At 39.3% G+C, this 11370-nt stretch overlaps 1 protein-coding gene across 1 annotated transcript; it reads left to right on the forward strand.

The window, feature by feature from the left end:
- Positions 1–1804: 1804 nt before the first annotated feature.
- Positions 1805–10756, forward strand: LOC114755418 (cytochrome P450 CYP736A12-like). The gene is made up of 3 exons (XM_028944298.1): positions 1805–2518; positions 3960–4704; positions 10671–10756. Exons 1-3 carry the CDS (start codon positions 1817–1819, stop codon positions 10754–10756), a joined length of 1533 nt encoding a protein of 510 aa, XP_028800131.1. The 5' UTR covers positions 1805–1816.
- Positions 10757–11370: the final 614 nt, after the last annotated feature.

Raw genomic sequence — 11370 nt, forward strand, 5'->3', positions numbered from 1 at the left:
ATCAGTTTGTGTGTTTGAAAGTGTAAGTTTGGTTTGGGCTAACGGTTGAATGATATTTCTGGACTTTGAAAGTCCAAGGCCCAAGTGAACGATTGATGTGGCTCGTAATATAAGTTTATTTCTTTTAACCATGATAGTGATTTTAAAATTTTAAGGTTTCTTCTTTTCTATCATGGTTAATCGTTCAAATGGATTGTTGAATTTAATCTAAAATGGTTTTGAAAAAGCGGTTGTCACAAATGACAAAAATGCCCTTTGTTCTTCTTTTTTTAAAAAAAACCCAGCCCTCACCGGTGGTCGACCGGCGACTGGCCTCCGGCGGCTGCCGGCTGCCTCTGGCCACCGGCGCCGGCCACCGGTGTGGTGGCTGCCGGTGAAGGATTTTTGTGACAAAGTTTTTTTTTTTTTGAAAATAGGATAATATTGGTTCAAAGTGGAGGGGTGGGATTTGATCCCACAACCCCTTGGCCACTTGGACCAACAAAAGGATGGCTATTGGGCCATCAAAGATTTCTTAACATTATAATGCAAACAAAAATATAAGTTAACTCTTTTACTGTGACTCCAGCTCGTGACAACAATTTGCTTGAGGATGACAAGTCTTAATTGAGAAATAACAAGTCTAAATTTGATATTAACAAAGCAACTTTTCCCTATACATAACAAATAGCAGCATGTGCATTAATTAAAAATGATCATAATTTATTTAAAAATAACACGTCTTTACTATAAAATGACAAGTCTAAAATTGATATTAACAAAGCAACTTTTCCTTATACATAACAAGAAATAGCATCTACGTTAATTAAAAATGACCATAATTTATTTGAAAATAACACGTCTTTACTGAAAAATGATAAGTCTAAACTTGATATTAACAAGGCAACTTTTCCTTATACATAACAAGAAATACCGAATAAATTGTTGTTATTTTTCAACAAAGACGTGTCATTTTTAAATAAATTATGATCATTTTTAATTAATGCACATGCTGCTATTTGTTATGTATAAGGAAAAGTTGCTTTGTTAATATCAAATTTAGACTTGTTATTTTTCAATTAAAACTTGTCATCTCAGATAAATTGTTGTCACGAGCTGGAGTCACAATAAAAGAGTTAACTTATATTTTTGTTTGCATTATAAGGTTAAGAAATATTTGATAGCCCAATGGCCATCTTCCCTTTTATTGGTCCAAGTGGCCAAGGGGTTGTGGGATCAAATCCCACAACCCCGTCACTTTGAACCAATATTATCTCATTTCCAAAAAAAAAAAATCTTGTCACAAAAATCCTTCACCGGCAGCCACCACACCGGCGGCCGACGCCGGTGGCCGGAGGCCGGCCGCCGGCCACCGGTGAGGGGCTGGTTTTTTTTTTAAAAAAAAAAGAACAAAGGGCATTTTTGTCAGTTCACTGAATTTCAAAATTCCAATTTGGGAAGGACTTCCCTATGGGTAATTACATTTCCTTAGCTTCCCAAATTGGCATTTCACATTTTGGAGCTTCTTTATCTGTCATTTTTCCTAAAAATATAAACTCAGGATGAAATAATAAATTGCTTATTGCTCCCTCAATTCCCTCTCTTAGCTAGATAAAGAATCATTAAATATCTCTCTTTCCCTCTTCTCAATCAAACTAAACAAAATGACATTAAAGTCTCCTCTGTCCTCTCTCGCCCTACCCTCCTTCCCTTCTCCTAGCCTCTCCTCAAACCAAATACGCCCTGACTGAGCAAAGTACCCTCTAGTAATATATACAAACCACTGAAGCTAGCCTCCTTCATCTTTCTTCATTTACTCTCAGACAAAAAATCAAACATGCTGCCTTCTTCCTCTTTGCCCTTCCCTTCCCTTCTCCTTCTTCCACTTCTCTTCCTTCTCTCAGCTCTGTTCCTATCCCTGTGCCTTAGACGAACTAAGCATGGCCTGAAACAACCCCCAGGGCCACCGGCCTGGCCGGTGATCGGCAACCTCCACCAGTTGGGTACTCTCCCGCACCGATCCCTTCAGTCTCTCGCGAAGCGCTATGGACCCATCATGTCCTTGCGACTCGGACAGGTCCCTGCTGTTGTCGTCTCTTCCCCTGAAGCCGCCGAGCTTTTCCTCAGGACGCACGACGTCGTTTTTGCCAGCCGCCCAAGGACTCAAGCGTCGGAGTTCCTTTCTTATGGCTCCAAGGGGATGGTTTTCTCTGAATATGGCCCTTACTGGCGCGATATGAGGAAGCTCTGTACTTTGCAGCTTGTTAGCTCGTCGAAATTGGAGACGTTTGCTCCCTTAAGAAGGGAGGAGTTGGGACAGCTGGTGAAGTCGATTGAGAAGTCGGCGGCGGCGAGTGAGGTGGTGGATCTGACGGGGAAGGTGGAGCGGCTTGTAGAAGACATAATGTATAAAATGATATTTGGACGCAACAGGGACGATAGATTTGGTCTGAAGGGTCTTATTCATGAAGCGCTGAACTTGGTTGGAGCCTTCAATATTGCAGATTTCGTGCCTTTCTTGGCACCATTTGATATCCAGGTACCATTATCAACTCAACTGCATATTTACTGTTCTTTTTCCTTCTAGTGTATTCAATGTTTCAACCAGCAAACCAAATCTGTCCGTTGTCTAGCTGCATCTCAGATTTTGATCCAAGAGCGGTCCAAGGTGAAGTGTTGAACACAAAAGGGTGAATGGGTATGGGAATTTAAAAGAATTTATAACATTGATTTAATTAATTGAATTACATTGAAGAAGAAGTTAGTTAATTTAATTAGTCTGAGATGTTTTACAAATTGAAAAATAGGTCGTATGTTAAAAAAAAGAACAAGTTGATCTTGACCCAAAAAAAAGGTATTAGTAACTATTGGACACACCAATTCAAATTAGATTATTATACCTCTGATTCTTAATATAAGACTTCATAGACTTCATTTGACTTTTATTTTGGTTCTAAATATAAAACTCCAATCCACTTTGTCTTTTATATTTATGTATTTTTTTTCTAAGGTAATTCTTCTAACAATGATAGTTCTAACAAATACACTTGACTAGTAAGGATATTTTAAGAAAAACAACACATATTTATTACAAATAACTAACTTAACTGTTTTCTTTAATCTCCTCAAATTAATCAACTAGGTTTATAATTAGGATTGGAGATAGTAGCTAGAAAGTTAGAGGTTCAAGTTTCTAAAAAGTAAAAGAAAATGGATGAAATTATGCATAAGCAATATAGTGTCTGTCTGGGATCATGGTGAAATTTTCTTATAAACACGTTTCACGTAAGTTGAAACAGAACTCTTCTTACATAAATACTTGCCTCGTATTTTGTAAATCACTGTTAAAAAGCTACTTATAAGCTGTTCTAAACAGGTTTATAATTGATTAAGCAGCATGGAATAGTTAACTTTTGGAAAGATTTAGTAAGCCACCGCCAGCTCACCATTACAAAATCAAATTGAAACCATGGCACGTGGTTAGTTTTAATGATTGGGGGCAATTTGTTTCTGCTGTTATAGAAAGATTTTAGCTCTGGTTGAGTTATAAGTCTGCACCCCACATGCCGATGATCGGCACGTATATAGTATTATCTTGCTGATCACGTCATTTTCTTTTATGTTATGTGCCTATAATCTTTTCGCCTTGAGCATTGATTGTTTTTAAATATTTTTCCTTGCGTTTCTAGATAGAAATTAAACATATATAGTATGAACTTTAAAAAATACACATTTAATTGGCGTTTATCAGATTGGGATGGTCTAAATTTAAAATTTTTCATTAATTATTTTAAATAAAAATATTTTTGAAAAATGATAATTAACATATTATCTTTATTTTAGATTCTATACCTATTAAAATAATTATTTTAAAACTTAAAATAAAAGAAAATGAGGTCTGGACTGTTCAGATCATATCTAGACTTTCCAGATTGGTGTTATCCTTCATATATAGTGAGCTATTGAATTGATGTTGCCAGGGCTTGACACGAAAGTTAAAGAGAAACTACAAGGCGCTCGAGGATGTGTTGGATAAGATAGTGATGGAGCATGAAAACACTTCAAAAGGACAAAATTTACAACACCATAACGACTTCATACACATATTGCTTTCCTTGATGCACCAACCTGTGGATCTACAGGACGACCAAGACCATGTGATAGATAAAGCCAACATCAAAGCTATTTTATCAGATATGGTTGGAGGGGCAACTGACACTTCTATTGTTGTAATTGAGTGGGCTTTATCCGAACTTTTGAGGCATCCAAGAGTGATGAAAAATCTTCAAAATGAGCTACAAAACGTTGTTGGAATGACGAGAATGGTGGAAGAGTCTGATTTAGCAAAGTTAAGTTATTTAGATATGGTAATCAAAGAGACTCTTAGACTATATCCAGTTGCACCTTTACTTGTCCCTCGAGAGAGTATGGAGGATGTTACAATCAACGGGTGCTATATAAGGAAAAAGACAAGGGTAATTGTAAATGTGTGGGCCATAGGACGTGATTCTAAGGTTTGGTCTGAAAACGCGCATATGTTCCATCCTGAGAGATTTGTTGACAGCAATATTGACGTTCGAGGACACGATTTTCAACTGTTACCATTTGGCTCAGGTCGCAGAGGTTGTCCTGGCATGAACTTGGGTATGACTAGTGTTAAATTTGTTTTAGCTCAATTGGTTCATTGCTTTTCTTGGGAACTTCCTTATGGTATGTCTTCCAGTGACTTGTGTTGGCGGCAGCAAATGAGGAACAGCAAATCCGGTTCGAGTCGCGTCACAAGGACACTGTCCTTGAGAGATATTCCGCAGCCCCTCGGTGTAACAGGCAGCGGCACTCCCCAGGATCAAACGAACCCTTCCTGCGAAGCAAGGTAGCAGAACAGCGAAAGCGATTGTAACAGGAAACACAGCGGGAGAGAAGAGGAAGAGGATGGAACAGTGTATAATCACGCTGCCTGGACAGTCCCTTATATAGGCGCGAATGGCCACATCACCGGAGGACGCATCCCTCTGTTTCGCCGAGCGGGTACGACCGAAGCAACGTAAGGTTCCGTTGGAGACGGAACAGCGCGAACGTTGGTGCACACAACGTTCGCCTACACCCCGCGAGACGCGTCCGGTCGGCCACAAAACGAAACAGTAAGCCTCTTGACTTTTAACAGGTCCAAAATAAGGCTTTTCTGGTAAGCATAATTTTATTAAAAAATATTCAACAAAGTTTAAAATAATTTTCGTAAAATGAGGCTTTACCGCGTTTAATTCACGCGCAGGGGGGGAAATCGCCGGTTTACAACTGCGTTTCCCTCCTGGTGGCCTGTTGTTGTGTGCGCGAGGCCCACTTCCCTCTTGGCCCATTTACCCCCCCAAGGATGCTTGATCTCATTTATACACTTAGACTTCTTCTCATCTTTCCCATGTGGGACTTTATTTGACACACATATTGCATTATTTCACAACAATCCCCCACATGTGTCAAATAAAGAGCCAGAGTTACACACATGGGTATAATCATTGTATCTAGTGGTTCTTGCGACTATGAACTAGACCTAGACTGATAACACTTAGTACACAGAGATGCCAGTGAAGCCTGCTTCTATGAACTGTCATCTCTTCGGCGTGTACTAGAGGCATTAAAAGTCAGATTATACCCCCACATTTCCGCTGTTAACGACGGTTTTGCGCGTTATAACGGCCGTGCGCGTGCCTGGTGCATAACGAATGCTCTAGAGATTTTGCCATGATCTCATAGGAGCGGCCCCACTCCACATTCGTAGAGGTGATTTCATTTAAGTGTACCTGCACTGAATACACCATCCCGTAGGATTTGAAATCATTAAGAGCTTTGCTCAACCCTCCAATATGCAATCTAGCACTTTCTCACACATCATAGGAAGGGACTAGTAATTTTGGTTTAGTGCTAGCAGTACTAACGAGCGACTTGTTCTTACCCATTGAACCTTCTTCATGGGATCACCAATCACAAAGGTTGGGTTGCCATCGCTGTCGTAATCATACTGGCTTTAGTCCCATTCCCCTCGATGTTTCGATAATTTGTTTCCTCCCTAGGGGTTTTGTTAATGGATCTGCTAGGTTCATTTCTGACCTCACAAAATCGATTGAGATCACCTCGTCCTTTAGCAGCTGCCTTAAAATATTGTGTCTCAATCGAATGTGTCTGCTTTTGCCATTAAATGTTTTATTTTTGGCCGTGGCTATTGATGCCTGGTTATCACAGTGTAATGATATTGATGGCGTTGGCTTGTCTCCCAATGGGATATTTGCTAAGAAGTTTTTCAACCACTCAGCCTCTGTACCAGCCAATTCCATAGCAACTAACTCAGAATCCCTTGAGGATCGAGTTATGATGCTTTGTTTGGCTGACTTCCAAGTGACAGCTCCACCACCAAATGTAAAAACATAACCGCTAGTGGACTTTGTCTCGTCTGAATCTGAGATCCAATTAGCATCACTGTATCCTTCTAATACAGCGGGAAATCCACTATATAGTATACCATAATTCATGGTACCCTTCAGATATCGTAATAATCTCTTCAGAGCTTCCCAATGTTCACTGCCTGGACAGTGAGTATATCTGCTCAATCTGCACACAGCATATGCTATGTCTGGCCTGGTATAATTCATCAAGTGCAACAGACTCCCAATAATCTGTGCATACATAGATTGAGCAATCGGATCTCCTTTATGCTTCTTTAGATGCACACTAGCATCATAAGGGGTACTCAAAGGAGTTTCATCATAATGTTCAAACTTTCTCAGTATTTTCTCAACATAATGTTCCTGAGAAAGTAAGATGCCATTTTCATTTCTTGTGATTTTAACACCTAGGATTATTTTTGCTTCACCCAGATCTTTCATATCAAAATTTGAATTAAGAAACATTTTTGTTTCAAGCACCACATTCATACTGGTTCCAAAAATAAGCATATCATCCACATATAAACAAATAATCACACAATCATTATTCACAACTTTAGTATAAACACATCTTTCTACTTCGACAGTAGAGAAACCACCACTCATTAAAACTTGATCTAACTTCTCATGCCATTGTTTGGGTGCTTGTTTTAAGCCATATAGAGATTTTACTAACTTACATACTTTGTTTTCTTGCCCAGGAACAGCACACCCTTCAGGTTGTACCATATAAATTTCCTCTTCTAAATCACCATTTAGAAATGCTGTTTTAACATCCATTTGATGTATAAATAGCTTATGAATTGATGCTAAAGCAATAAGGATTCTAACAGATGATATCCTTGTAACAGGAGAGAATGTATCAAAATAATCAATATTTTCCTTTTGGGTAAAACCCTTAGCTACAAGCCGTGCTTTGTATTTATCTATGGTTCCATCAGGAAAATATTTTTTCCTAAAGACCCATTTGCAACCTATAGGTTTTGCTCCTGAAGGCAAGTCTACCAAAACCCAAGTTTTATTTTTATTTAAGGAGTCTATTTCATCTTTAATTGCTTCTTTCCAAAGCTCTGCATCCGGAGAAGAGATTGCTTCATAAAAGTTTCTAGGTTCATTTTGTACTAAAAATGTGTAAAAATCATCTCCAAAGGATGTTTCCTTTCTCTGTCTTTTACTTCTCCGTAATTCTTCAGTCAAAACTTGATTTGTTTTTTCTTGGAAAGAGGCAGAAGGATTTTCAACACCTTTGGGAATATGCTCAACTTTTAATGGAAAAATGTTTTCAAAAATTCAGCATCTTTTGTTTCAGTAATTGTGTTTTGATTCAAAACTAAAAAACGATAAGCAGCACTTTGTTGAGCATAACCAATGAACATACAGTCAACAGTTTTAGAACCAATTTTCCTTTTCTTAAAATCAGGCAATAAAACTTTTGCAAGGCACCCCCACACTTTCAAATATTTAAGATTAGGTACAAAACCTTTCCACAACTCATAAGGTGTTTTGTTAGTTTTCCTATGAGGTATTCTATTTTGTAAAAAGCAAGCAGATAACAGAGCTTCACCCCATAAGTTATCAGGTGCACCAGAACTCACAAGCAAAGCATTCATCATTCTTTTAAAGTTCTATTTTTCCTTTCTGCAACTCCATTAGATTCAGGTGAGTAAGGAGGTGTTACTTCATGTATTATTCCCTCTTTTTCACAAAAGTCATTTAGTAATAAATATTCTCCTCCTCTATCAGATCTAACTCTTTTAATTTTCCTACTTAGTTGATTTTCTACCTCTGCCTTATATAAGATAAATTTTTCAAAAGCTTCATCTTTATTTCTTAACAGGTACACCTTAGTGTATCTAGAAAAATCATCAATGAAGGTAATATAGTATCTTTTACCACCTCTAGTCTCTGTTTGTTTCAAATCACCTAAATCAGTATGTATTAATGACAATAACTCAGTCTCTCTTTGTGTAGGAAAATGTGATTTTTTAGTCATTTTGGTTTCTGCACAAATCTCGCATTTACCAATATTATTACTTTTAGTTTCAGAAATTAATTTAAGGTGTTGCAACCTTTTGATATATTTCCTATTAATATGCCCTAATCTAGCATGCCATAGATCATAAGAATCAACCAAGTAAACAGAAGAAGATGCATTATCATTCATATCGACACTCAGTACAAAGAGACCTTGATTACAGTAACCCTTCCCCACAAGAACATTGTTCTTTGTCATCACAATTTTGTCAGACTCAAATGACACTTTCACCCCAGCCTTTCCCAAGAGAGCCACAGAAATTAAATTTGCTCTCATATCGGGCACATACAGAACATCATTTAGCACTAGAGACTTCCCAGATGTGAGTTTCAGCACCACTTTTCCCTTTCCCTGAACCTTTGCAGTTCGGGAGTCAGCGAGATAAATGTGATCTTCCCCTTCTTCGAAGGAGGTATACATTTCCCTGTTTGCACATATGTACTTGGTAGCCCCAGAGTCTACCACCCATTTTCTCACATCAGAGATGAGGAGGGCCTGAGAAAGCATTGCAGCAATTACTTCATCATTGTCACTGTCATCTCCTTCAACCAAATTCACATTTGGCTTGGGAGGATTTTCATCCTTTTGAAAACTTCCCTTAGCCCTCTTCCTGCACTGTGCTGCATAATGTCCAGGTTTGCCACAAACAAAACAATTGCCCTTCTTCTTGAATTTGGAGTTAGTGCCTTTGGGTTTGTAATCAGGTTTCTTATTTTTCTGTTTCTTTGAGTTAGGGTCGTACCTCTTGTTGCGTGGTTTTGTTTCCACTAGGTTTGCTTTGGCAGCCATCTCTTTCTCTTTCGCTGCTTGTATTGTCCTTCTGTTGGTATCTTCAATGATGATGTGAGTGATCAAGCCGGTAAGCGACAATTGTTTCTGTTTATGCTTGAGTTGTTGTTTGTAGTTGTTCCATGAGGTTGGTAGCTTTTCAATCAGGACCCCAGCGATGAACTCGTCAGGAAGATTGATCTTTTCAGCCCGAAGTTCCTCCAGTAATTTGTGGTATTCATTGATTTGAAGCTTGATGTCTTTGTCATCGGTCATCTCCCACCTATAGAAGTTTCCGACCACAAATTTCTGCTTCCCAGCGTCCTCAGCAGTATATTTGAGAACCAATGATTCCCATATTTGCTTGGCCTCTTTGTAGACGCTGTAGATGTCAAACAAATCATTAGATAGTGTACTGATCAAAGTGTGCCTGCATACTTTGTTGGCCTGGTGCCACATATCCTTCTGTCCTTGATCAGCATCTGCAGCAGGTTCTGATTGAGTCAGCGCATTGACGACTCCATGCATGTCCAGAATTGTGTAGACACGTTCTTGCCACCGCCTAAAGTTGCTTCCATCGAACATTTCTATCTTGGATGTGTCAGGGAATGGCCTAGGAAGCGGTATGGCTGCCGGGACGTTCAGGGGAACGCTGACAGGAACAGCACTGGAGCCAGCAGCGTCGTTGTTTGCAGCCATTGTTCAGGATATCTCTCAAGATTGTTGGCGGCAGCAAATGAGGAACAGCAAATCCGGTTCGAGTCGCGTCACAAGGACACTATCCTTGAGAGATATTCCGCAGCCCCTCGGTGTAACAGGCAGCGGCACTCCCCAGGATCAAACGAACCCTTCCTGCGAAGCAAGGTAGCAGAACAGCGAAAGCGATTGTAACAGGAAACACAGCAGGAGAGAAGAGGAAGAGGATGGAACAGTGTATAATCACGCTGCCTGGACAGTCCCTTATATAGGCGCGAATGGCCACATCACCGGAGGACGCATCCCTCTGTTTCGCCGAGCGGGTACGACCGAAGCAACGTAAGGTTCCGTTGGAGACGGAACAGCGCGAACGTTGGTGCACACAACGTTCGTCTACACCCCGCGAGACGCGTCCGGTCGGCCACAAAACGAAACAGTAAGCCTCTTGACTTTTAACAGGTCCAAAATAAGGCTTTTCTGGTAAGCATAATTTTATTAAAAAATATTCAACAAAGTTTAAAATAATTTTCGTAAAATGAGGCTTTACCGCGTTTAATTCACGCGCAGGGGGGGAAATTGCCGGTTTACAACTGCGTTTCCCTCCTGGTGGCCTGTTGTTGTGTGCGCGAGGCCCACTTCCCTCTTGGCCCATTTACTCCCCCAAGGATGCTTGATCTCATTTATACACTTAGACTTCTTCTCATCTTTCCCATGTGGGACTTTATTTGACACACATATTGCATTATTTCACAACAACTTGGACATGAATGAAGAGTTTGGTCTCTCAATTCCAAGAGCCAAGCATTTGCTAGCAGTTCCAACTTATCGTTTACATACGTAAATAGGGTGAGAAGCCTTTTTTGAAGTTATTTTAGTGTGTGTACAAAGTCTATTGTTCCATGTACGTGTAAGAGACTGTGTGTGTGAGAGAGACAGAGAGAGAGAGAGAGAGAGAGAGAGAGAGAGAGAGAGAGAGAGAGAGACTGTTATACTATTTTACTTTAATTCAATAATGTAATTTAGAGTCCTTCGATTTATACTGGAATTAGAAGTACGTGTTTTAAATTGAATACATTCACTCTTATTAGTTGTTAATGTTAACTCACTTGGATCAATACAAAGAGGCACATCTCTTTTTTTGTTTTGGAGTGAAAGGCACAACTCATTTTTAATACTCTTCGATGTTTCAGATGACGGTACTCTGAAGGCGAATTGCTGATACGAGTTACGTTCATTTCTCTTCCATGGACGTTTTCAAATAAAAGGGATTTTTCTTTTGGCCAGCCAACAAATCAAATGAATCTATATATTTCATAAATAAAAGCAGACTATCTACCGCTTGGTGGGCGGTTGAGACAATTTCTGCAATTCCGTGCACCAAAAATCATTTAGTTGATTATGAAATTATTATTATTATATATTAAAACACCTATTATTTAATACTACCTCTGTTCC

The sequence above is a fragment of the Neltuma alba genome, unplaced genomic scaffold, assembly GCF_004799145.2.
Source record: "Neltuma alba isolate B1F8T4 unplaced genomic scaffold, ASM479914v2 tig00010269_pilon, whole genome shotgun sequence".
Classification (NCBI taxonomy): domain Eukaryota; kingdom Viridiplantae; phylum Streptophyta; class Magnoliopsida; order Fabales; family Fabaceae; genus Neltuma; species Neltuma alba.